The sequence below is a fragment of the Tursiops truncatus genome, chromosome 17 (assembly GCF_011762595.2).
Source record: "Tursiops truncatus isolate mTurTru1 chromosome 17, mTurTru1.mat.Y, whole genome shotgun sequence".
NCBI classification, from domain to species: domain Eukaryota; kingdom Metazoa; phylum Chordata; class Mammalia; order Artiodactyla; family Delphinidae; genus Tursiops; species Tursiops truncatus.
In genome coordinates this window covers 77409486-77434399 of record NC_047050.1, presented here as the reverse complement: position 1 = coordinate 77434399, position 24914 = coordinate 77409486, and the positions used below count along the sequence as shown (strand labels likewise).

Sequence of the window (24914 nt, the reverse complement as noted above, 5' to 3'; positions counted from 1 at the left end):
ATCCACACCGTGGGAAACAACTCTGCAACCAAAAGGAACAAACTTTTGATGCAACGTGGGCGGATTACAGGGCATTATACTGAGTGCAAAAGCCAGTCTCAAAACGCTGCATACTGTATGGTTCCAGTTATACGACACTCTTGCGGTGATGACATCGTAGAACCAGGCTGGTTCCCAGGAGTTAGAGTTGTGGGGAGGTGTGACTATGCAGAAGCACCGTAAGGGCGTTTCTTTGTGGTGATGGAGCAGGGCTGTGTCCTGATTATGGTGGTGGTTACAAGAAACCATACATGTGACAAAATTTCAAAAAACTACACACCCCCTCCCCAAATAAAGAGTACGTGCAAAACTGATGAAACCGGTTAAGGTCTGTACATGAGTTAATACCATCCTCAGTTTCCTGGTTTTGACAATGTAAGATGGTTTTTTTTTGGAAAAGCTGAATGAAAAGAACATGGGACCTCTCTGTAGTACTTTGCAAATTCTTGTGAGTCTAAAATTATTTCAAAATAAAAAGTTGAAGTTAAAAAAACAAAACATAGGGCTTCACTGGTGGCGCAGTGGTTGAGAGCACCTGCCGATGCAGGGGACACGGGTTCGTGCCCCGGTCTGGGAAGATCCCACACGCTGCGGAGCGGCTGGGCCCGTGAGCCATGGCTGCTGAGCCTGCGCGTCCGGAGCCTGTGCTCCGCAACGGGAGAGGCCACAACAGTGAGAGGTCCGCATACCGCAAACAAAAACAAAAACAAACAAAAAAACCCAAAACAAACAAAAAAACCCATAAGTTATACTTAATGAGTATAAAGATGTACAATAAAAAATTATATAGGGCTTCCCTGGTGGTGCAGTGGTTAAGTATCCACCTGCCAATGCAGGGGACACAGGTTCGATCCCTGGTCCGCGAAGATCCCACATGCCATGGAGCAACTAAGCCCATGCGCCACAACTACTGAGCCTGTGCGCCACAACCTCTGAAGCCCGCGTGCCTACTAGAGCCCATGCTCTGCAACAAGAGAAGCCACTGCAATGAGTAGCCCACGCACTGCAACGAAGAGTAGCCCCCGCTCACCGCAACTAGAGAAAGCCCGCACGCAGCAACAAAGACCCAACTCAGCCAAAAATAAAATAAATAAATTGTAAAAATTATATAAGTGAAAAATGTCCATATTTAATTATAACTATTTTTAAAAATTGTACAGTGACCACTCATGTACCCAGCATCCCGTTTCTACTGTTACTGCCTTGCTATATTTCTTTATCATGCATTTATTCTATTCATCTGCATACCTATTCTGTCTACCCATTCATCTTATTTTTTGGTGCATTTCAAAGTAAGTTGCAGGCATTAGTAAAATTCACTCCTAAATAGTTCAGCATGCAGATCACTAACTAACTAGAGTTCAATATAGTTAGAGGAGACATTTTTAGGTAAAATTTATACAGTGAAATGCACGTCTTATGTGTACCCTTGCGTGAACTTTGACATATGCAGACCCTTGTGTCACTCAAACCCCGATGTACGTAAGGAGCATCACCATCGCCCCAGAAAATTCCCTCAAGGCTCTGCCCAGCCGATGCCCCCCGAATCCTAAAGACACAAACACTGCTCTCATTATCTAGTCTTCTTTGCTTGCTTTCTCAAGCCATTTTCGGAGGGCTGCCCTGCTGTCCCCAGAAAAGCCTCCTTATGTAAGTAGTAAATCTTTTCATACCTTCTTGGTGTGTGTGTGGCATCATAAGTCCACATCACAACCAATTTTTTTGTGGGGTCTATTCTGTCCCCGCAGCGTGATTGCTACAGAAGAGAAGCAAGAGTAGGGATGGTCCTCACTACTACCAACTGTCGCTTCCTTATGCTGGATCAGTTGCGCGCCAAGGATCTAAGTAACTCATTTGTATTTCCTCTCACCTAAGCAGCACCTCCACTGCTCCAATCCTCCTTGTACCTGGAAGCAGTACTTTTCCAACACCAGTTGGTCACAACCACAAACCTTCCTGGTATCTGGACCAATCGCTTTTTTTTTTTTTTTAAAGACAGAGTTGTGGGACTTCCCTGGTGGCGCAGTGGTTAAGAATCCGCCTACCAATGCAGGGGACACGGGTTCACATGCTGCAGAACAACTAAGCCCGTGCGCTACAACTTACTGAGCCTGTGCTCTATAGCCCGCAAGCCACAACTACTGAGCCCGCTAGCCACAATAACTGAAGCCCGCGCACCTAGAGCCCATGCTGGGCAGGAAAGAGAAGCCACCGCCATGAGAAGTCCCCGCACCGAAACGAAGAGTAGCACCCGCTCTCCGCAACTAGAGAAAGCCCGTGTGCAGCAACGAAGACCCAATGCAGCCAAAAATAAATAAATAAATAAATTTTAAAAAAACACACACACAGAGCTGTGTCAATGCCAAGCCCAGATCCTGGGAGACAGAGGTGCCTGTGTGTGACTATCAGGCCCTCCGAGGTCGCAGCCCAGGGCGGCACCCGCCAGGCGGTGGAGGGGATGCGGACTGTCCTAGGAACAGGAGGGTCCGGAACAGGTTCCTAAGTCTGCCTTAGAAAGAGTCTCAAGTTGATTCCCAAGTTCATTCAGATCCACGGAACCAGAACTCCCTCGGCAAAGGCCCGAAACCTGTGCCTTCTGCAAGCGTCCCAGGTGATCCAGCGCAAGTAACCGAAGGAGGCGGGGCCTGGGCGCGCACGCGCGGAGGGGCTGCAGGGAATGGTGCCTGTGGAGCAACCCGGGAGGAGGAAAGGGGCCTGGAGGAGGCGGGGCCTGAGAACCTGTCCGAGGGCGGGGCGGGCGGGCCTGCAGAGACAAAGAGGGGAGGAGCCGGGCGGGAGCCGGCCCGCTCACCGTGCGCGGGCTGGGGCAGCCCGAGTCGGGCTTTGGGCTTCGGCGGTGAGTCCGGCGCGGCGCCGCTCCGACCCCGCTGAACCGCGGAGCCCGGGAGCTGTAGCCTCGCCCCAGGCAGGCCGGGCGGAGTGGTGGTGGGTGGGCTTATCCCGCTTGCCCGCGCGGCGCCCATCCAGCTCCCCTGCTTTATTATGGATTGACCCGCGCGCCCGGGTCCTCACGTCAACGCAGAGCGTCGGCGTCCCCGGGAGGCACCTGTCCCGGCCAGCCTCGTAGCTGACGCCGCGGAAGGGCCGGGGCTCGGTCCGGACCCCCGGGCCCGCCGCCCTCCCCTGCCGGCTCTCCTCTCCGCAGCCCTCTGCCCTCGCCTCGGAGGGACCGGAAGCCGGCTCGGTGGGCAGCTCCCCGGCCGCCGGGCCCCAGGTGAGGGCGCCTGCCCCCCGGACCTGGGCTCCTTGCGACCCGGAAGATCTTTCCGCGGAGCCCGCCGCACCTGGGAACCTGAGTCCCAGGTCCTCTCCAGGAGGAGGGAACTCACTGGGGCGTCCCTCGTCCCTCCCCTTTTTTCTCCCGGGGCCTCCCTGCGGCTGGGGAGGGACACTCACCAAGGAAGACTGTAGGGAGCAGGTTGGGGGATGGAGGGTGGAGAGAAGTAGGGCCAGCTGGACATGTTGGGTTGAGGGTTGTCATTAGGGGTCCCCTGGCAGGCAGGGTACCTGGGACGGGATCCAGGGGTCCCACACGCCTGCTAGTGAGCCTTCTGCCTCCCCCACCTTGAATTCCCCCACCCCGTCCTGAGGTGGTGACCCCACGGGCAGCACCAGTGTTGTTTCAGCGCCTGCTGACCTTTAGGGACATGGCTGTGCACTTCACGCAGGAAGGAGGGGCACGTCTGGACCCGGGGCAGAGGGCCCTGTATAGAGACGTGATGCTGGAGACTTAGAGGAACCTGGCCTCCCTGGGTGAGGTGTCTCAGCCCCACGCCTTCCCTCTTCCCCACTCCCAGCCCACACTCAGAGCACAGGTGGGATCCCAGAGGGGTCAGGCTGGCTGTGACTCCAGGACCAGAGCCAGGACATTCTGCTCCCAGGCCCAGGGGACAGGTGGGGTTTCTGGACCCATCCCCGGGGCAGGGCCTTTCCCAGCACTTTGCTGCTGGGTGACTAGAGTGCCCACTTCTCCCACAGCTGTGGACCTCGGCTGCGCCCACATCCCTGCCCTGCTTGCTGTCCCCCTCAGCCTCCTGGGGAGACCCCCTGTTTCTAAGCCTGCATCCTGGGTCCAGCTAAACCCCAGTCCCACGCTACCCCTGGGGCGGGAAGCCAAGGGTGCCGTAGCGCTTCAGTTCATCCATTTCCCCTCGGGCAGGAGTTCCAGGATCCAAACCAGATCTGATCTCCCAGCTAGAGCAAGGAAAGGAGCCCTGGGGCTCGGACCTGCTGGGGGCCCAGGAAGGAGAGACCGTGGGAGACCCCAGCACAGGTGAATGAGGGGTGCCGCGGGCCTCAGATTGTTCAGTATATATGCTTAGTACACACAGCCAGTGTCGTGAACGGTCAGACAGGACAGTCACACGGTCGTCCCCGTGGGACGAGCTATCAGTCAGAACCCTCAATTGCAAGGAACCGAAAACCCAACCCAACCGGCCAAAGTTGCGGGGAGGCTCTTGGCTCAAGTCCTGAAAGTTGGGGGTGGGGTTGGTTCTCTGCACTGTGGGTCTCAGGCTCCGAATGATGCCGTTGGCACAGGGGTGAAAGCCAGAATATTTAACGTTCGTTGGGTCAGACATCCAGCCTCCAAGAACGGCTGCTGGCCATGTGTGGTAGTGGCCCGCTGGTGACCATCGCACCATCAGGACATGTCTGTCCACCTGCTGTTAAACAGAAACTTCTGTTCTCTATTTCTCACAGCAACGCTTCCAACACCAAATGTAGGGTGGTTCCTCACACCAACCAGTCTCCACCTCTCTGCACATCAACTGGGTGTCCTACAATTTAGTTCTGACACTGACCACCCGGAGTTAGCGCAGACCCTGCCCGTGAAGGGCTCAGTCCCACGAGACCGCCCCCACCTCAGGTGCCAATCACAAGGCCAGGCTGGTACCTGTGCTGCTCGACCAGCTGTGGATTGGAGGTTCCCACGACCCCACCCTTGGGCTTGAGTAATACGCTAGAACAGCTCAGAACTCAAGGAAACACTGTACTTAACAGTTACTGGTGAGTTACCGGTTTATTATAAAGGACACAACTCAGGAACAGCCCAGTGGAAGAGCGGCACAGGGCAAGGTCTGGGGAAGGGGTGCAGAGCTCCCACACCCTCTCGAGGCGCGCTCACTCCCCAGCACCTCCACGTGGTCACCAAGCCAGAAGCTCTCCGAACCCCTTTGCGTGGTTGTGGAGGCTCCACTGCATGTGTGTGATTGATCAAATCATTGGCCACTGGGGACTGAACCCGGTCACTAGCCCTTCTCCCCTCCTTGGAGGTCTGGGGCTAGGACAGAAAGTGTTTCAGGTTTTGCAGGCCACGCAGTCTCTGTCGCAGAGCCAAAGGTTCTAGTAAGCGGAAGCAAAAATGCTGCATGTGTGTCCCAGGGCGGATGGCCCCGGCTCCTCGTACACCTGCCGTTGGTTGAGTGCCTGTGCACCCCAGGGAGGGCCACAGCTCGTTCCTCAGCAGAACCTTGCCAGGTTGCGTCAGGCTGCTGCCTGTACTGATGCATGTATGGGAGGACCAGTGTTTCTGGAGGCCCTGTACCTCCTGTTTTATCTCCTTTGCCACAAAATGGATCCCTTGATCTAAAGCTGTGACCTGTGGCTTCGACGTTCAGAAACCCGGGGTGGGCCCTAGAAGCAGGGTGCTGGCAAAGGTGCTTCCGGCAGACCTGTGTCTGGAGTAGGTGTCAGTGTTGGTCGGGACCAGCTACTGTCTCCTCCAGGATGGAAGGTCCTGTGTGATTAACTTGCCCACAAGCACCGGTCAGTCTCCTGCAGGCTTCACACTGAGGAGTCAGCCTTTGCTGACAGGCCACCCGTTCAGTGGGGACAGCGGCTAGAGGGGTTTCCACAAGAGGGAGCTATGTACGTCCCCTCCCTGCACTGGGGTTCCTCTTCCCATGGGCTCACCTGTTCAAGCTCTGGTGACCAAGGACAGAGGCTAGCTGATATGCACAGGACAGGCCGTCCTGTCCCCTGGTCCCTGAGTGCCTTCCCCACAATGGATCTGTACACCGTCCATCGCACGCCTCTCCCCAGGTGTGACCTTGCCCTGGGATTCACCTGCATCCTCACCTCGGAGCTGGCGAGCAGGCACCCTGCCCCGAGCTCTGCCCCTGGGAGATGGCCCCATCCCTGGCCAGGTTTGGAGCCCACCCAGGCAGGTAGTGGGCCCTGGACCACCTGGTTGTTGGGGTCCCAGGGAGGCCCCGGGGACAAGCTGAGACAGCTGCTAGTGTCAAAGAGATGAGTGACGTGAGGACCTGGGCCCTCACTCCCATGACTAATCATGTCTTCTGGACCTGCCAGGCCTGTTTAGATGCATGTGCCTGTAACCTGTCTGCTGGTGGCCGCTCTGACCACGTGGTCATTTTCTGTCCCTTGTCCGGTCTCTGCAGAGGCCAGCGGCACATCACACACCACTTTTGAAATGGCAAGTGTGTCCTTGCCCAGAATCTAAGGGCTCTGCGTGGCACAGCTGGCCAGGGACTCCACGCAGGGTCCCGTGGCTCCTGTCCCCTCGCAGCCGGGACCCGAGGCAGAGCCCTGGCTTTCTTCCAGGCCCTGCTCGACACTGGCAGCCTCTGGGTCACTCAGCGACAGGTGGGAGCAGTCTCCCCCGTGTGGCATGTCTCCCGGAGCGAGGAGGGCGAGGTCACCTGGGCCTCTCGCCATAGACTCGATGTGGCCCTGGCCCTTTGTAGGTTCTGCCCCACCCTCTGCCGTGCAGGCATCTCTCTAGGGTATCTGGAGCATGTAGCACTTCAGTTCGCTCACTGCATCCAGTTGGCATGAGGTCATCAACACAGTGACCGCCGGCCCGCTGTGGATGAACACATTTGCCAAATTGAGCGTCCCTTCCCGAGTGCAAGGGGCTGCTGCTCTGCCCATCACAGGCGCCGCGTCTGGCCCAGCAGCTGAAGCCAAGCCTACACTTGGGCAAGCTCCCAGTGGTTCCCAGCAGCAGGCGTGAGCCATCCGGTGGTTCATGGGCCACACAGGTGGACCGAACGGGGCTGTGGTGGAGCCGCCGTCCCTGCATCCCTCTGCTCTGAGGTGGCCGTGTGCGCACATCACCGCTGCTGGTCGAGGACCTTGGCCGGGGCTGGGGGCAGTTTCTGGGGTGTTGTAGTTTATCTTACGACAGGGCCGAAAGCAAGGTCATCCCACGAGATGAACTGTGCCGAAGCACAGCAGTAGAGGGCTGCCGCCTGCTCGGGCAGAACAGCGCCGTCTGTCCTGCCGTGGTGGCTTTTATTTAAGCATTATCTAGGTTTACATTTTAAGACTTGTTTTCTTAACATTCCAGAAATGCCAGAGCAGCAACATATGCTTTTATTGATTATACAGGCAACAATGGGCTTCCCTGAAGACATGCCGCTTCGTCCTTGAGCGCAAAAGCAGCACAAGGACATTTCCTTGTGTTTCCACCATTCTGATTATACTGAAGCAGCACAAGGACATTGCCTTGCGTTCCCACCATTCTGATTATACTGAAGTAGCACAAGGACATTGCCTTGTGTTTCCATTATTCTGATTATACTGAAGTAGCACAAGGACATTTCCTTGCGTTCCCACCATTCTGATTATACTGAAGCAGCACAAGGACACTTCCTTGCGTTCCCACCATTCTGATTATACTGAAGCAGCACAAGGACACTTCCTTGCGTTCCCACCATTCTGATTACACTGAGGACATCTCATGGATCAGTGCCCAAAGCACTCAGTGCTTATTCGCAGGCCCCTGGTTTGCCGGGGGGGGGGGGGGGGGGAGCGGGGGGGGGGCTCAAAGCAACCAGGACTGTTTGCAGTTCTGGCTTATTCTCCAGCCCCCAGTTTGCTGGGGGGGGGGGGTGGTCTCATGGGTCACGTCTCCTTTCCATGTCCTCAGTTACTCCACTACACTGGGGCTTCCACTTGGCCCTTCCCAACGTAATGGCTCTTACCCCTCAGGTCCGGAGACTGATGAGAGGGTTCCCCCCGCTGCCAAGTGCATCCATCCCGACGAGGCCCTGCAAGTGGGTCCGTGACTTGGTTCCCCAGCCCTTTTGTCACCCAGCCTCCATATGCCCAACTCTAACGGCATTTTGGGGCCCTATTTTCAGTGTCGGCTCAAATGCTGCATCCAGCAGCCTGCCAGGTGTGGGCATCCCTCTTTTCCCAGTGGTCAGCTCTGTGGGAAGGAGAGTATCTGCTGTGCTAACTTGCAGGAGGTTTGTCTGAAGGGGACCCAGCCTCCCCTTCGTCAGCGGGCCCCAGTCTGAGAACTGCCCAGATCTGGGTGAGGGATTGGGCTCTCCAGCATGGCGGCTCATCTTAGCCTTCCCCTCCCCATCTCTTGGCCTTTCCTGGTTCTACAAGTCAAGCAGCAGCCTGGCCAGCTGCTCACTGTCTGGCGCACCGAGATCGATTACCCATCGCCAAGCATCCCCACCCCGTGCCCCAGGGCCCCCTGCTCCTCCCCTCTCCCGGCCTTAATCTCCACCAAGGCGATGGGCCAGCCTGTGTCTTCAGAAGCCTTGGTGTCTGGCTTTATGGCTAAGCGTGTGCCCCACAGTCAGCACAGCCACAGTGGGGAGCTGAAGCTCTAGAACTGCTACGGAGGCCTCTGGCTCTTGGCCTCCCCTGGGGGTGGCTGCCCTGAGCCTGTCCTTCTCCTCAGTGCCGTCCAGGACATTTACAAAGGACAGGCGACCCCACGGGCCTCCCGAAGACCACTGCCCCACATGGCTAGAGGACAAGAACGACCACGTAACCCTGGCTCCCCTCCTGCTGCCCCGTCTCCAGCTACCGCCGCAAAGGCCCTGCCTCCTGATGCTGCGCCAGCTCTCTCACCCCAGCCCTGCACTAGAGGCTTGTGGGCCTGGTCGCAGTCCCCCCGTCCAGTACCAGTCACTGCAGTTTGGGCCCCCCTGAGCACAGAGGCTGAGAGTTTGGGGTACAGACGGTGTATCTGGAAGGCAGCAATTTTGGAAGCAGGCGAGAGGGAGCAGGGAGACAGGAGAGCAAAGTCAGTATAGAGTTGCCACTGCAAGTGTGCGGGGCACGACAGCTCCAGGACCGTGACCGCTGAGAGGCTGCAGGAGGCGTCTGGGATTGTCCATCAGAGCGAGGGAGATGGGATACTTGTCCTCTATTCCCAACCCCGGGGTGGTACCTGTCACGCAGCATGGGCTGGCAGCATGGAGCTCTGGAGGGGTTGAGGTGCACCTGTACCCCAGAGGATGCGGGCAGTCAGAGCTCTGCAGAGCTGTCTGCTGCAGCGAGGAGGCCGGAATCCGAGAGAGGCAGGGGGCCTGGCATAGTGTGCTGGCAGCGTCAGCTATGAGCTTCCACTCAGAAAAGGTGGGGAGGGCTTCCCTGGTGGCGCGGTGGTTGAGAGTCCGCCTGCCGATGCGGGGGACACGGGTTCGTGCCCCGGTCCGAGAAGATCCCACATGCCGCGGAGCGGCTGGGCCCGTGAGCCATGGCCGCTGAGCCTGCGCGTCTGGAGCCTGTGCTCCGCAAAGGGAGAGGCCACAGCAGTGAGAGGCCCGCGTACCGCAAAAAAAAAAAAAAAAGGTGGGGAGGAAACGGGACATAGGAGGGGAAGGTCCGTGGAGGAGGTGAGCACATGAGCACAGCCAGTGAACCTGGTGTCACCTGTGAGACACCCCACGGAGAGGGCTGGCGCGTGGAGTCCGTGCTCCCGGGCACGGAGGGGGCCCCAGGTGGACCTTCTCAAACAGAGTAACACACAGGCCCTTTCTCTTCGTTGCAGATTCCAGCCGGGGGTCTTTGCGTAAGCAGGTGATGGCGAGGGTGAAAATGACTCAAGCCTCAGAGCCTCCAGAAGCATCTGGAAGGTTCTCAGGGGGTGGGCCTCCAACACTGGTCTGCAGAGAAGCCGCCGGGCACGAGGGCAGGCTAGGGAGCCTTGAGAACTTCCTTTTCCGGGAGAGACAACCACACAGAACCTACTGGACCATCTCCAAAGCAGAAGGTGCCCAGAAAGGCGGTAAATGGGGACCCGAACTTCTCCGCAGCCCGCGCCCTGGGGCCCGTGAGAGAAACATGAAACGGCAGCGAGCTCGCACGTGCGAAACGTGCGCCAAGAGCTTCCGGTACCTCTCGCGCCTGTGAGACACCGGGCCACGCACAGCGGCGAGAAGTCGCACGCGTGCGGGAGTGCGGCCGCGCGTTCAGCCAGCGCTCGCACCTGGCGCAGCGCCGCAGCGCGCACGCGGGCCAGAAGCCGCACACCTGCGGACAGTGCGGCCACGTGTCCACAGCGGCGAGAAGCCCTTCGGGTGCCAGTGGTGCGGGAAGCCCTTCAGTTACAGCACCCTCCTCGCCCAGCACCAGCGGACCCACACCCGAGAGAGGCCGTTCCGGTGCGCGAGGTGCGGGAAGAGCTTCATCTGGAAGTCCAGCTTTCGGAACCACCAGAAATCACACCGAGGCAGCGTGGACCTCTGTAAGCTAAGCTCTGGAAGCAGCCGCTGGAGGGGAGAGCTTGGGACTTGCTGCTACTCCAAGGAGCGCCCCGGAAGGATGTCCCCGGGCACGTGGAGCAGTGCCAGAGCGAGAGCAGCACGAGGGACCGGATTGTTCTCCACCCGCGATCAGCCTGTGCATTTCGGGTCCTTCCCACGACGGGGGTGGCCCAGGCCTGCCCGCCCCGGCGGGCGCCGCCCGGCAGCTGGATTCCGCGTGGCTGTGGTACTTCTTGGGCAAGTTGATGGTTTGAAAGTCGCTATTTTCAAGTGCATCCAGATTTTATTTTTGAAACTTAAAACGTAGGTCTTTGTCTCCATTTGCATCATAGGTGGGTTCTAAACGCCTTTGAAATCCTAGTTTTAGAGCTATGTAATAATTGCATTATGTTGGAATGGTTTGAGAGGAAGTTTTGAAATTGCTTTTTGAGAAAATGTGCTTACGTGGATATCAGGTTTTCAAGGAGTGGATTGTGACGAACAGCTCTTGTTTCAGCCCATCCCACATCTATCCCCTCCTTCTTTCTTTTTGTAAGAGCACCTCACCTTTGGTTTGCAGCGCTTCCTAGGATCTGTTGTAGGAAGTCACAGTGGTGGTCTCAGTCTGGGTGCACCTCCTCCTGTGGCCACTGGTCAACCCGGGAGGAAGCTAAGGCAATCAGACCCTCCCCTCCAGTCCATCACTGAAGGAAAAGGTGTGTATATATCTCATGTCATCTGTGAATAGTGACAGATTTACTTCTTTCCAATTTGGATGCCTTTTCTTTTTCTTGCCCAGTTACTCTGGCTAGAAATTCCAGTACAATGTTTAACAGGAGTGGCAAAAATGGATATCCGTGTCTAATTTCTTACCTTAGAGGGAAAGCTTTCAGTCTTTCATTCATAGAGTATGATGTTAGCTGTGGGTTTTTCATAAATGCCCTTTATTAAGTTGAGGAAGTCCTCTTCTGTTCCTGGTTTGTTGCGTGTTCTTATCATGAAAGGGTGTGATTTTGTCAAATGCTTTATCTGCATCAGCTGAGATGATCATGTAGTTTTTTTCTTTGTCTTTTTTTAAAACAATTACAGGCGTTTTATTTTATTTTTTATTATTATTTATTTAAAAATTTTTTGGCTGCATTGGGCCTTTGTTGCTGCACGCGGGCTTTTCTCTGGTTGCGGCGAGCGGGGACTACTCTTCGTTGTGGTGCGCGGGCTTCTCATTGCGGTGGCTTCTCCTGTTGCAGAGCATGGGCTCTAGGTGCACGGGCTTCAGTAGTTGTGGCACGTGGGCTCAGCAGTTGTGGCTCATGGGCTCTAGAGTGCAGGCTCAGTAGTTGTGGCTCACGGGCCTAGCTGCTCCGCGGCACGTGGGATCCTCCCAGACCAGGGCTCGAACCCGTGTCCCCTGCATTAGCAGGAAGATTGTCAACCACTGCGCCACCAGGGAAGCCTGAAAGTCTCGTTTTCTTAAAGTCACCTGATTGAAGATGTTACCATCTACAAAATCTCTTCACTGGCAACACCTAGATTTGTGTTTGATTGAATCACTGGGTGCTACAGCCTGGCCAAGTTGACACCTAACACCAGCCGTCACACCAGGCATCGTTCCTAACTTGCTCCCATGACTTGCGTGGCTGGTGAAGCATGAGTCCCGTTAATCCTACCACCTCGATGTTGCTTAAGGCAGTAAACTTCTTTTGAGTCCTCATTACCTGAACTACAGCAGTGGCCGCTAAGTGGTCTCCTGCTTTCAATAATCTCCTGAAACGTGTTTGTCTTTTTAATGTATTTATTAAAGTATATTTTATATACTGCCCCCTCAGTGTCCCGAATATAGTAACAGAGTTGCAGTTGTTTCTCACAAATGCAGTTTTTGCTCTAGGAAAGCACTGAGGAGTTGCAGCTTCTCCATTTTTAGAACGGTGTTTGGTTCTGCCGCCTCTCCTCGGTCCACAGCTTGCGGGCTTTCGGAGACGCGCTGCCTCTCCTCCTCTCCCACGCCCCCACGCTCTCCAGCAAGGGCTCGCGCCCCGCGCCAGGCTGGGTTAAGGGCGGGTCGGGGTCCGCCCAGGGGAGGAGGAGCCGGAAGAACTACATTTCCCAGGCTGCTGCGCGGTTCCGGACTCCATTTCCCAGCAACGCCCGGGGCGCCCCGCCAGGACTCCATTTCCCAGAGTTCCGCGGGAGGGCCCGACCTGATCCCGCTCCCTCCACCTAACCCCAACGCGTGGCAGGACTCTCAGCCGGCGCCTGAAGCCGCTCTCCGGGCAGGTCAGGTAAGACGCAGGTGAGACAGCGCGGGGCACGAGGGGACCCTGGGACGGGGGGCGTGGTGTGGCGAGCCGGGGCCTGGGCCTTGGGTGCCCCGTGACAGCCAGAGGGGCCTGAGGGGTACCAGGAACTGGGGGCGTAGGAGGGGCCTGGAAGCGTGGGAGGGGGCCCAGCTGCAAGATGCGGTGGGTTCGGAAGTGGGGCCAGGAAGGGGACCCGGGGGCGTGGGAAGCGCCTGAGGGACGTGGAGGGGCCCGGCCGTGGTGGGGTCTACCCCAAGGCCTGCTGCCGCGCTGCGCGGAGAGCAGCGGAATTTCTGGGCAGCGTCCCCTCCTGTCCGGGCTGCCCGTGGGGCCCTGCAGCGGGGTCAGAGTCGTCCTGTAGCGGCCCGAGCAGATTTCCAGCCCCCAGGAAGGGTCCTCAGAGGTGGTGGCGCCCCGAGGCCTGTCCATTTCTTAGCCAGAAGCGCAACCTGCCCAGAAGGAGCCAGGCTCTCGAAGGCTAGCTGGGACCAGCTGGCCGCTGGTGGGCACCGGGTTGCATACACAGGCGCCGCCCCTTCCCCGTCTGTAGCATATGGACTTTGGCTGGGAGCAGCCCAAACGACCTGGGCCAGGAGCCCCCAGTCCCAAGGTTGGCTGCCTCCCCTCTTGTCAGACAGAGGGGAGCTGAATGTTCCCTTTCTTGGCCCAGTGGGGGTCAGGGTTGGGCCTGCCGGGCAGAGCCTGGCTCTCCCAGCTGGGTGGTAGTCCTAGGGCCCCTGTGCAGCTCTAGACAGAGGACTTCCTGGGGAGCAGGGCTGAGAGGAGGGGATGACTCAGGCTAGATGGGTCTGTCTGGTCCCCAGTGGGCAGTCTCCCTGCGCTGCTGACCTTATACTGTGCCTGTTGCCCCAGGCCAGCCCTTGGAAATCACAGTGGGGCCCAGTGCTAAGGGCAGTGACCCTAGGCTGGGGCATCTCAGGGGAGTGGGGTTCTGTTGCGGGGGAGCGGGATGGCCTCAGCCTCACACCATTTGGCCCTGCAGGTGCAGCCAACATGGGTGAGCCCCAGGGGTCCATGCGGATCCTAGTGACTGGGGGCTCTGGGCTGGTGGGCAGAGCCATCCAGAAGGTGGTAGCAGATGGGGCCAGGCTGCCCGGAGAGGACTGGGTGTTTGTTTCTTCCAAGGATGCTGATCTTACGTGAGTGGGCTCATCCCTGGAGCAGCCCCACCATGCCCTCTCCAGACTGAGAGCTCCGGGCCAGGCCTGTTCCTGGGCCTGGTAGCCTCAGGTCAGGCCCGTCCCTGCCAGGTGGCTGGCCTGGCCTGGGTGTGTGCAGTTTTGCTTCTGGGCAAACTTCCTCCCATCTCTTCCTGGAAGCCCACACCCTCATGCCAGCCAGGGCCTGACCCTCCCACCTTCGGCCCCGCCTGCCTCCTGCCCCCAGTGCTTTCAGCCAGGGTGCTAGTTCCCTTGGGCCTCCAAGCAGCCCCTGATGGCCCGGCTCCCCCTCAGGGATGCTGCACAGACCCGAGCGCTGTTTGAAAAAGTCCGGCCCACACATGTCATCCATCTTGCTGCAATGGTGGGGGGCCTGTTCCGGAATATCAAATACAATTTGGACTTCTGGGTAAGTGAGGGGGCCCCAGTGAGCACTGGGAGCCAGGACCCCGGATTCTGGGAACTTCCTGGCCAACTTCCCAAGCTCCTGTTCCGGCCCAGGGAAGTCCCTGAGGGGCCCCCAGTGACCCACACTTGATTTGTAGGTAGAGGGGCACGCAGGTGGGCCTGGGGGCATTTGGCCGAATAGGAAAAGCCTCAGAGCTAACCTGGGGGTTGGAGGAGCTGAGACAAGCCAGTGTTTGCCTTGTGACCCCCGGCTGGTTCCTGCCCCCTGGGCCTTCAGACCCTCCTGGTTCCAGGAGGTCCAGCTGCACTGAGCCAGGCCCACAGTGCGCTCAGGGGTGCAGAGGTGCGTGAGCTGGGCTCTGGGCCTGCAGCATGTGCCCTGAGGGGTTGCACGTGTGGGGCAGGGGCAGGAGGAGAGCTGGGCTCGCCCACAGCCCTGCCCCTGCCTGGCTGGGCCTCTGAGGGCTGGCCCATCATCTCTAAAATTGGCCTTGGCCTGGTTTGGCCCTGCATCGGGCCTGGGATGGCAGAAGCTTAGACCAGATTTTCCCTGGGGGCCCCTGTCGCCACAGGGCCGTCCTCGTCTCAGTGACAGCCTTCGCAGCAGGCTGCCCGGCCACCACCTCTCCCCAGACCACCCAAATGCCCTGGCCAGCTGAAGTCCCCGGAAGGGGCTGGAGGAGGGGTGTGGCCAGCCAAGGCTTCACTGCTACTGAGCAGTAGAGCAGGGTGAGCTCCTGGGGGTGTGGGAGTGGAGCCCCCTGGGCTCCTGGCTCGCACCTCACCTGCCTAGCCCGCAGCAGCCCCTGTGGGCAGGCTCAGCCCTGAGCTTAGGGGTGTGGCCCTCTCCTCAGGGCCCGCCCCCAGCCTCAGAGTAGGCAGGCCTGGACCCTCCTACAGCCCTGGGGGTGGGACTAACAGGCTGGGAGGGGGCCATGGTCTCTGGACAGTGGGTCCTGGGAGCTGGTAGAACCGCTGGCCCAGGTACTGCCTGCCAGGTGTGTCCGCACTTCTGTCCCTGGAGGGGCAGGTAAGGGCTGGCATCCTGCCTGGGGCCTGAACCCTGCCCTGCCCCTGCCCCTGCCCCCTCAGCGGAAAAACATACACATCAACGACAACGTGCTGCACTCGGCCTTCGAGGTGGGGGCGCGAAAGGTGGTCTCCTGCCTGTCTACCTGCATCTTCCCCGACAAGACCAGCTACCCTATCGATGAGACCATGGTGAGGGGCGGGGCTGGGGCGGGGCCTGGCCTGGGGGCAGGGCTGAGAAGCAGCGGCTCCTCTGCTTCCCCAGATTCACAACGGACCCCCGCACAGCAGCAATTTTGGCTACTCTTACGCCAAGAGGATGATCGACGTGCAGAACAGGTCCTCTTCCCGCGCGTGCCAGGCTGAAGCCAGCCAAGAACGGGGAAGGGGGCCCCAGACGCCCTGTGGTGGGTGGGCCCAGGGGGCCGCCCTGGCAGGGCGCTCAGATCTCGGCTCCCCTCCTTGCTAGCCTCGGCTGGGGTGGGGCTCGCCCGTGATCCGAGGATGAGGGCCAGAGGGGATGCTGTGCCCCGCAGGGCCTACTTCCAGCAGCACGGCTGCACCTTCACCGCTGTCATCCCCACCAATGTCTTCGGGCCCCATGACAACTTCAGCATCGAGGACGGCCACGTGCTGCCTGGCCTCATCCACAAGGTGCATCTGGCCAAGAGTGAGTGACCGCCACCCATGGCACAGCTGTGTGCTTGCTTGATGGGGCCCCTGGGGCACAGCGGGGAGGAGGGGCGGTGCTGGCACGTCCCCTCTGACCCCTGCCCTCCCCACCCTGCAGGTCGCGGCTCAGCCTTGACAGTGTGGGGCACAGGGAGGCCTCGGAGGCAGTTCATCTACTCACTGGTTGGTGCCGCGAGGGGCACAGCTGTTCCCCAGAACGTCTCCTGGAGCTGCCGTGCTGGCTGTGGGGAGGCATGAGGGAGCCTAGGAAGGGCCGGGTGTCCAGGCTGAGCCCCCAGGGGAGCAGTCACTGGTTCTTGCTGGGTCCGTGTACGTTCCATTCCCCAGGGACGTTGCTGGGTACAGCTCTGAGCTCATCAGGAGAAAGGACTTGGGGCTGAGCTGGCCAAGCACTGCCCAAAGGGGGTACCCCGGGCCCCAGCCAAGCCTGGGCTGCACCCCGCCAAGCAGGAGCACTTGGGAGAGGTGACCTGGGCCCGTTTGGCCGTAATTTGTGGCCTTTGACCCTGGCTGTCTGATCTCCAGGACCTGGCCCGGCTCTTTATCTGGGTCCTGCGGGAGTACGATGAGGTGGAGCCCATCATCCTGTCAGGTGGGTGCCCTGCAGTCCCACCCCCATTGCAGTGGGGCAGGACACCCGTCTGTCCTGAGAGCTGCTGAGCAGGGCAGCGGGAACGTCTGTGGGGCTGGGCGGCAGCGGGTCCAGGCAGAGGAGGCCTGACCTGGCCACTGGCCCCTCGGTCCCCACAGTGGGTGAGGAGGATGAGGTGTCCATCCAGGAGGTGGCTGAGGCCGTGGTGGAGGCCATGGACTTCCATGGGGAGGTCACCGTATCCTTTGGTTCTAGGCGGGAGACCGTGGGCCTCCCTGCAGGAGGCCGTGGGTGTGACGCACCCATGGCACTCACCCTGGCAGCCGGGGGGGGGAGGGTGTCTGCTGCTTTCTCCTGGAGGCTCCCCCTGGGAAGGCTAGACGAGCTTCAAGGGCAGGCTGGTGGAAGGGTGGGCTGCCCCTTCTGCTGTGCCCTTGACCAGGTGCCTAGTTTGATACAACCAAGTCGGATGGGCAGTTTAAGAAGACGGCGAGTAATGGCAAGCTGCGGGCCTACCTGCCCGACTTCCGGTTCACGCCCTTCAAGCAGGGTGAGCCCTCCCACCCCATCCCTCAGGACCGCCCGGCCCCTCCCCAGGCCTCAGCTTCCCTACTGCCAGTTGGGGGTGGACGCCCTGCAGCTTTGGCCTCCACACCCTCACCGTGGAGGCAGGACACGGGGTGACTGCCCTACGTCCCTGGGCCTCACCCGCCCGCCTCTGCAGCCGTGCAGGAGACCTGTGCCTGGTTCACTGACAACTACGAGCAGGCCCGGAAGTGAAGTGTGCGGCGGGAGCGGGTGCCGCCCTCTCCCCGGCGCTCAGCCAGCAGAGCCCAGCGGCAGCCACTCAGAACCTGCCGGGGCTGAGGGCACTGCCCTCGTGGCGGCCGGCCCCTGCCCCACGCCCTCTGCCGGGGCAGACCTGGCTGACTCTCCGGTGAGGCCACCGTTCACACCGTCCTCAGGGAAGCCAAGGCCTGGCCAGGCCCAGCACCCTGCTCCCCGACGCCAGTCGCAGAGCATGTACACTTCTGATCCCTGGGAGCCAATAAAGTGCGTTTCCACAGGCCTGGCCCCGGCAGCTCTGTATCAGCCCCCCATATCCCCCGCCCCAGCACTGCCTCCTGAGCCTGGCCAGCCCCCAAGAGCTGCTGGGCCACGGTGGCCAACTGTCCCTGGGGTAGAAGGGCAGCAGTGGCCGGAGACACGGAGAGGTGGGTGTGTGGGCAGGTGGCAGGAGAGGCTGGACTGTCAGCCGGCGGGGACAAAGGGCAGGCACCTGCGGCAGTCCCCACCGGCTGCGGGGAGAGCCGAGCCTCTCCACGCACAGCCAGGTGCAGGCCTGGGTAACCTGCACTCCCCGGGCTTACTGCCCCCCATCCCCAGGACTTTGGGGAAAGAGGCTGGGTCTGGATTTGGACAGGCTGAGCAGGAACACAGATGGATCTGAGGAGAGCAGTGGCGATTGGCCAGGTCAGGCCTGGCCCCTCATCTCCCTAGCCCTCAGGTAGCAGCTTGGGTGCTGGGGCTTGGCCTGCCCTTCTCCCATGGGCAGCAATAGGTGTCACGCAAGAGTGGGCCTGGCGGGCACGGCGGTGAGCGGCACAGGCCTCCCATCCTCAACAGGAAAGTCTGGACCGGTTGACCCACCGGCCCCCGCCTAGCCAGTCAGTGCCGGGTGTGCTTCCCCCAGGACCCAGGCACCTTCCCTGGCTCCGGGGCCCACCTCCGCTGGGGTACCCTTTGCTGTCTTCACACCAGTGACTCCCAGCTCTCTTCTGGCCCCAGGTGTGCCTGCCACGTTCCTTACTTGCTTTGTTCATTCAGGCGCTGTGGGCTGCCTTCCCTGTGGCGGCCACGCGAGCCCCGCCCCCCGTCCCGTGTCCAGCTGATCCCTCACTGCGTTTGTTGCCACCACCCCGGCCCACGGGCCTCTCCAGGGGCCAGTCCTGCCCCTCTCACATCAGTGCCTCCCCACCTCTTAGGTCTCTGCTGACTGAGGCCCACCCCACCGGCTTGCTTCTCTGGAAACACCTCCCCTCCCCCACCCCCCAGGGCTTGGAGCTCCAGGACCTGGTCGGCCGTTCATGCTGTATCCCCTGGGTGCCAGCCCTTTGTGAATCTGAAGGGTCTGCCCCTGTGGGCGTTCAGGGAGAGGGGGAGGGGTGGTCCCTGAGTGGGAGCTCGGATCAGCCAAGTGAGAATGGGGGGAAGGAGGCCCTGCGCGGGGCAGAGAGGCCTGGACGTGCCTGGCCTCAAGTAGTGGTTGTGTGTCCTGACTTGTCCCTTGGGTTATGGGGTGTGTGTTTATCGTAGAGGGGCTGTCTCTCCAGCCAGAATGCAAGTCTGCGGGGTGGGGGTTTGTGCACTCCACTGCTGTGTGCCCTTCGTTCCCAGCCCAGAGCAGGGCCCCCACGCTGAAGGGGCAGCGTTGAAGGAATGAAGGGATCTCATTGTTGAAGAGCTCTGAACGTGTCAGAGTAGAGTTTAAAGAAAATAACATCTTTAAAATTCAGTCTTAAAAACTGCAATCTTAGTTCTTCAACCTTGTTTTTCCCATGTCAATCAAAAATTACAAGCACAGCCCACACCCACACCCACCCTCCCCCTCTCAGTCTCTAAGGTGGGCCCTGGCCCTGGCGAAGCACTCCATCTCCCACAGAACCAGCAAGAGGGGCCAGGTCTCCGCTGGGGACCTAGGCCTCATGAAGGTCTCCCCTGCAGCTCCCTGAGAGGCCCTCAGAAACCAGAATCCAGGCTGGCCTGAGGACCTCCTTTAACAGAAAAGCAGACCCCTGCTCCCACGTTTCACTGGCTGTGCCAATTTTATGCTGTCACCCAGACCCACTGCGGCTTGGGGAAGAGCTGACCACAGGCCCTGACCAGGCCACCCTGTCCGCCACACCCAGGTCCACTGGCAGGCTCCGAGCGGCCTGAGGCGCCCACCTCTGGGACGAGACCAGGGGAGCCCCCACCCTTTCCTGCCCTTCGCCTTTAAGGACCAGCTCAAGTTGCCCTTTGGGAAATTTCACACATCGGGACAGAAGCCAACACAGTATCGTGGCCGCCCGCCCGGCGCCCCGCGCCGCGGCCCACCCCTCCTCGCCCTACATCTCTCCGGCCAATGAGCTGCGAAGGGGTGAGCCCAATTGCTAGCGATCGATAGAGCGTGGAGCCCGCGGGAGGGGGCGGAGCGTGAGGTCTCGGCAGCCAATGGACGAGGGCAGGTGCTGGGCGGTGTAGCCCATTGGCGGCGCTGAGGGCGCGGGCGGGGCGCGGCGCGGGGCGGTGGCGAGATGGCGGCGGCGGTTGCGGCGGAGTCTGGCCCGAGGCGCGTGGGCTTCGTGGGCGCCGGCCGCATGGCGGAGGCCATCGCGCAGGGCCTCATCCAAGCAGGTGGGGCGCGTGGGGTCCCGGGCCCGCGGGCTAGAGGGCGTCCGACACCGGCCTGTGTGGGAGGGACGGGCTTACCTCTCCGTAGCTCACCTGCCCCGCGGAGCCCCGGGCAGCACGGGGCCCTCCGCGCAGGGGCCCCAGGGTGGGGCTGGCCGGCGGGCGTGGGCCAGGGCCGCGCGCGGACCCTGTGCCTCCGGTCTCTGCTTCCTCTGGGAGCGCGGCTGGAGGGGATGTGGTGGAGAGGCTCAGCGCCGGCCGTCCCCACGTCCGAGTTGAGATGTGCTGTGAGTGCACAGAATAAAATATACGCCGAATTTGGAAGATTTATCATCCAAACAAAAAATAACGTATCTTAGTAACTTTTAATATTGATTAGGTGTTGGAAGGGTGACATTTTGGCTACCTTGAGTTAAATAAAATGTACTACAATTCACCCGTTTTTTCCTACTTGTTTAATAAGACTACTAGAAAATGTGAAGTTACGTGTGTGGCTCGAGCGATACTTCTCTTGGACAGCCCTAGCTTAGAGCGCGGGATCTCCTGCCGACGTCCTAATCTCGTGCCTCGGTCGAGCTGCCTGACCGCTCTGAGCCTCCGACTCTTCTTTCTGTTTGTTCGCCGGCTGCACCCCTGGTGTCCGGCACTGTGCACATTTGGGGCCACATCATTCTCCATTCTTCACATTGTAGGCTCTTTAGCCCCTTGCCTGGCTTCTCCCCACTAGGTGTTAGTGACACCCCCAGTTGTGACAGCCAAAATGTCTCCAGACACTGTCAATGTCCCCGGGGGGGGGGGCAAAATCATCCTCGGTCGAGCACCACTTATAGCAGGGATGGAGGTTCCACAGTATTTAGAAACCTTTATATGTAGATATGGACTGGTTTTCTGCCTTCAGCCATATGTCAAGGTCTAGAAAGGTCAAAATCATCAGAAAACAGTTTACTGCAAGTCTCAGGTGTTTTAAACCTGTAAAACCTGGAGTATCACCTGCCTCCCCTGCTGCACGGAGTCTCACAGTGCTGCCACCGTCTCTTGAGGCCGTGGGGTGCACTTCTGCCTTCCTGCTAGACTTTACAGAAATCTGATCTGTAGAGGATTTCTACCAAACGGTCACTGAGCCTCTGCTTGGATGTCCCCGTACAGATGCACCCCCCCTCCGGAGGAAGCTCATCCCCCACCCCAGCCTCCCTACCCACCATGCCCCCTCCCCAGCCTAACCGTTCCCGGAGGCAGGGGTCCCTGGGATCTGTGTCCTCACGAGACAAGGCAAGCTCCCGGCCCCTGTGTCCGGCAGGGCGTCTGGCCTCAGCAGCAGCAGCAGGTGGGCAGCGATGACTGCTGAGTAGAATCAAGTGAAGCTGGTTGCCTGGTCCCAGCCGAGTGGAGCGGCCCCGCCAAGCACCTGGCTTCTTGGAGAGGCTCCGCGTGGCCCAGGTGTGGCTGAGACCTGCTGTAAGGGGCCTGCCAGGCTGGCTTCTCCCCGCGCCACATCCTCACTGACACCCCCTACCCGCCTTTGCCTTTCCTTCCAGGAAAAGTGGAAGCTCAGCACGTGCTGGCCAGCGCACCGACGGACAGGAACCTCTGCCGCTTCCGGGTGAGCCGGGCAGCTCCTCTGAGTGGAGGCTTCCCAGGGCTCAGATGGCTCTTGGCTCCTTGGGGCCAGGGAAGTGCTGCTTACTTAGCTAAAGTTTTGACACGGGCCGGGCTGGGCTGGGGAAGGGGAGGTCAAAGGCCAGAAGGAAAGTCAAGGTTGTGGGAGGCCCGGGTGGGGTAAAGGGGTGTGCGTGTGCGTGTGCATGCTGGACGGGCGGGAATGTCACGGGCACTCACTGGGATCAGAGAGCTCGAGGAGGTGCTGACACCAGGGCCATCTGAGGTTGGATCGTGAGCGAGAACGGGTGGTCTGGGCGCGTCATGGGCATTAGTTTAGGGCCGTTTGCAATGGGGGGCCCGTGGGATTGCAGGTTGGGCTCCGGCAGGGAGGGCCGTGGTCTGGGAGGATGCCCGCTGACGTGGGCCTGGTCCCGGCAACCCTGCTGCAGGCCCTGGGCTGCCAGACCAGCCACTCCAACCGGGAGGTGCTGCAGAGCTGCTCGCTCGTCTTCTTTGCCACCAAGCCCCACATCCTGCCGGCTGTCCTGGTGGAGGTGGCTCCTGTGGTCACCGCTGAGCACATCTTGGTGTCTGTGGCTGCTGGGGTCTCCCTGAGCACCCTGGAGGAGGTGAGTGGCCTGTCGGGGTGCAGTGGGGGCTGAGGCTCTGACCCCAGGGTGGGCTCTGCTGGCCTCCCACCCCTGCCATCCCAGCCCGGCTGCAGCCTGGGTCCAGCCCTTCCAGAAACCAGGATGGGTGGGTTGGGGGGCAGACAGCCTCTCGGCCGGCCTGCACAGGCGGCCAGGTGGCTAGGGGGCTGGGGTTAGGGCTCCTCCCACCTGGGGTTAGGGCGCCACGCCCGGGAAGTAGCGGGGAGCCTGCTCTGGCCCGGCGTGTGCCTGCCCGGCAGCCTGACCCCACAGCCGCCCTGATCGCAGCCTCTCTCCCGCCAGCTGCTGCCCCCGATGGCGCGAGTGCTGCGGGTCTCGCCCAACCTGCCCTGCGTGGTCCAGGAGGGGGCCATGGTGATGGCACGGGGCCGCCATGCTGGCAGTGGCGAGGCCGGGCTCCTGCGGACCCTGCTGGAGGCCTGCGGGCAGTGCGAGGAGGTGCCCGAGGCCCAGGTGGACGTCCACACTGGCCTCAGCGGCAGCGGTGTGGCCTTTGTGAGTGTCGTCTGGTCCCCGCACCCCAACCCCTGCCCTCACAGGCCGGCCCTCCCTCGGCAAAGTGGGGCCTTGTGGAGCCCCCCCGACAGCCCCTGGCCCCATGGCTCCCCGGCTGGGTCCGCAGCTCCCCGTGTGCGCCACCCACCCCCTGTTATCTGTGCCTTCCTGGGCCTTTGAGGCCGGCCCCTTGGCAGACCCCTGGGCTCTGGCCTCGGCTCTGGTGGCTGGTGTGCAGGACCTTGTTCCTGAGGGTCCCCAGCCTTTTCCAGGCTGGGTTCTGTGTCCAAGGGAGTGCTGGCTTTGTCCCCGCCCCCCGCTGCTACAGGTGTGTGCCTTCTCGGAGGCCTTGGCCGAAGGAGCCATCAAGATGGGCATGCCCAGTGGCCTGGCCCACCGCATTGCCGCCCAGACCCTGCTGGTGAGACCCTGCTGCCCGGTCCTGGGGGAGCGTGTGGAAGGGGAGGGGGCAGCACGCCTCCTGGGAGCTGTGGGAAGGGAGAGGGCAGGCCTGAGCAGCCTGGGCTGAGACGGGGCGGCGGGGGTGGGGGTGGGGCTGAGCCGAGGAGGGGCTGCTGGCCTCCCCCGAGTCACCCCAATGCCACTTTCCCCAGGGCACGGCCAAGATGCTTCTGCAGAAGGGGCAGCACCCGGCTCAGCTGCGGACTGATGTGTGCACGCCCGGCGGCACCACTATCTATGGGCTCCACGCGCTGGAGCAGGGCGCGCTGCGGGCGGCGGCCATGAGCGCTGTGGAGGCTGCCACCTGCCGGGCCCGGGAACTCAGCAGGAAGTAGGGCGCAGGCACTGGATGCAGGCCGTGGCCACCCCCCAGCCCCTTCCCGAGGACTCGGGTTCTCTCCAGCCTGCAGGCCAGTGGGGGAGCTGCTTGAGGTGTGGGAGGCTGGGTGGAGAACAGGTCCTAGCCAGCGGGGATCACAGCGGGCTGTGGGCCCCTCTCCAGACCCTGAGCTCGCGGCCAGCGGCAGGTGGAGCTGGTCCTGATGACCCTTCCTTGGGTCAAGGGTCCTGGAGGGTCCCACGGCCTGGCCTCTGACTGCAGGATTTGGTTCTTAGCATGTCTGTGAAAGGACCAACAGGCCAGGAAAGCCAGCAACTTAGGGCCCTAAGCAAGGACGAGGCGCCTCTGGGTGCGGGGCAGACTACCTGCAGCCCAAGGCTCACAGGGGCCTCCCCACCCCACATGGGCCCTAGTGCTGGAGCCCCTTCCTTCCACCCGCCAGCTGTGAGGCTCGCGGCAAAGTGATCCCCAGGCTGTGAACAGGGCTTACACGGCAGCCTGCCCCTCACTGCCCGCACAGCGCTGAGCCCCCACCACTCCAGCCTTCATGGGCGGCTGGCCCTCAGCCAGCGACTGTCCGTCTGACCCTGGCCCTTCCACCTGCTAGAAGGCTCAGCCTGAGTCCATTTCGGCGCCTTTTCTTTCACTTTTGAACCGCGGCTGTCCTCTAGCACGGAGCAAGCAATATTTAACTGGAGGCTGGTCAAACCCAATGCCAAGTGCCTGGAAGCACGTCTCAGGCAAGGCCCAGGATACTGGCCCAGACTCGGAGCTGTGGGTGTAGGTGGTCTGGGCACAGGGCTTCCCATCACGCGAGAGCTCTGCAAGGGTAGGCTCCCCCTGCCCCCGCCCAGCCCTCCAACCTCACCCTCAGCTGTACGTCCATGGGTCCCCGCCACGTATCTTCCAACAGAATCCCTGAGGACCAGGCAGGGCTCAGCTTAGGGAGTGGAAGATGCACCTCTGCCCAGCCCTGCCCTTAGGCGGTCACCTCCTGAATGTGAGGTGCCCGGTGAGCCCAGCTGGTGATGGCCCGTGACAGGAAATGCCAGTTGAAGAGGGCCTGACCCAAGAACGGCAGCTTGGGGCGGGGGCGGGCAGGGTTGCAGCCCAGTCACTGGCCGGCCAAGTCCCTTCACCTTATACTGCGAAGCTAAAATTACTTTTCTCAGAAGCTGCTGGATGTGAACTTTTTTCATCAACGTTGTCCCTTTCCTGTACCCTCCCCACTTTTTCA

The 24914-nt window shown here is 60.6% G+C and overlaps 2 protein-coding genes across 9 annotated transcripts; both read left to right on the top strand.

Annotated features, from left to right (window-relative positions):
• Window positions 1-2971: 2971 nt before the first annotated feature.
• Window positions 2972-19812, top strand: GFUS (GDP-L-fucose synthase). 8 transcript variants are annotated; one of them, XM_073794347.1, is made up of 13 exons: window positions 3025-3274; window positions 4220-4333; window positions 9824-12807; window positions 13818-13974; window positions 14290-14404; window positions 15496-15624; window positions 15698-15771; window positions 15969-16102; window positions 16223-16287; window positions 16651-16717; window positions 16876-16955; window positions 17168-17267; window positions 19627-19782. In XM_073794347.1, the coding sequence occupies exons 4-13, from the start codon at window positions 13829-13831 to the stop codon at window positions 19713-19715; spliced, it is 999 nt and encodes a 332-aa protein (XP_073650448.1). In that variant the 5' UTR covers window positions 3025-3274; window positions 4220-4333; window positions 9824-12807; window positions 13818-13828; the 3' UTR covers window positions 19716-19782. The 8 variants fall into 8 exon arrangements, with proteins under 8 accessions (XP_073650454.1, XP_073650448.1, XP_073650450.1 ...); XM_073794350.1 differs by lacking the exon at window positions 3025-3274 and adding an exon at window positions 3704-3813 and having other exon boundaries at window positions 9824-12796; XM_073794346.1 differs by lacking the exon at window positions 3025-3274 and adding an exon at window positions 3704-3813.
• A 144-nt stretch (window positions 19813-19956) lies between these two features.
• On the top strand, window positions 19957-24851 carry PYCR3 (pyrroline-5-carboxylate reductase 3). Its single transcript, XM_033843001.2, has 6 exons — window positions 19957-20113; window positions 21646-21710; window positions 22159-22338; window positions 22663-22875; window positions 23204-23296; window positions 23490-24851. The coding sequence occupies exons 1-6, from the start codon at window positions 20014-20016 to the stop codon at window positions 23670-23672; spliced, it is 834 nt and encodes a 277-aa protein (XP_033698892.1). The 5' UTR covers window positions 19957-20013; the 3' UTR covers window positions 23673-24851.
• Window positions 24852-24914: the final 63 nt, after the last annotated feature.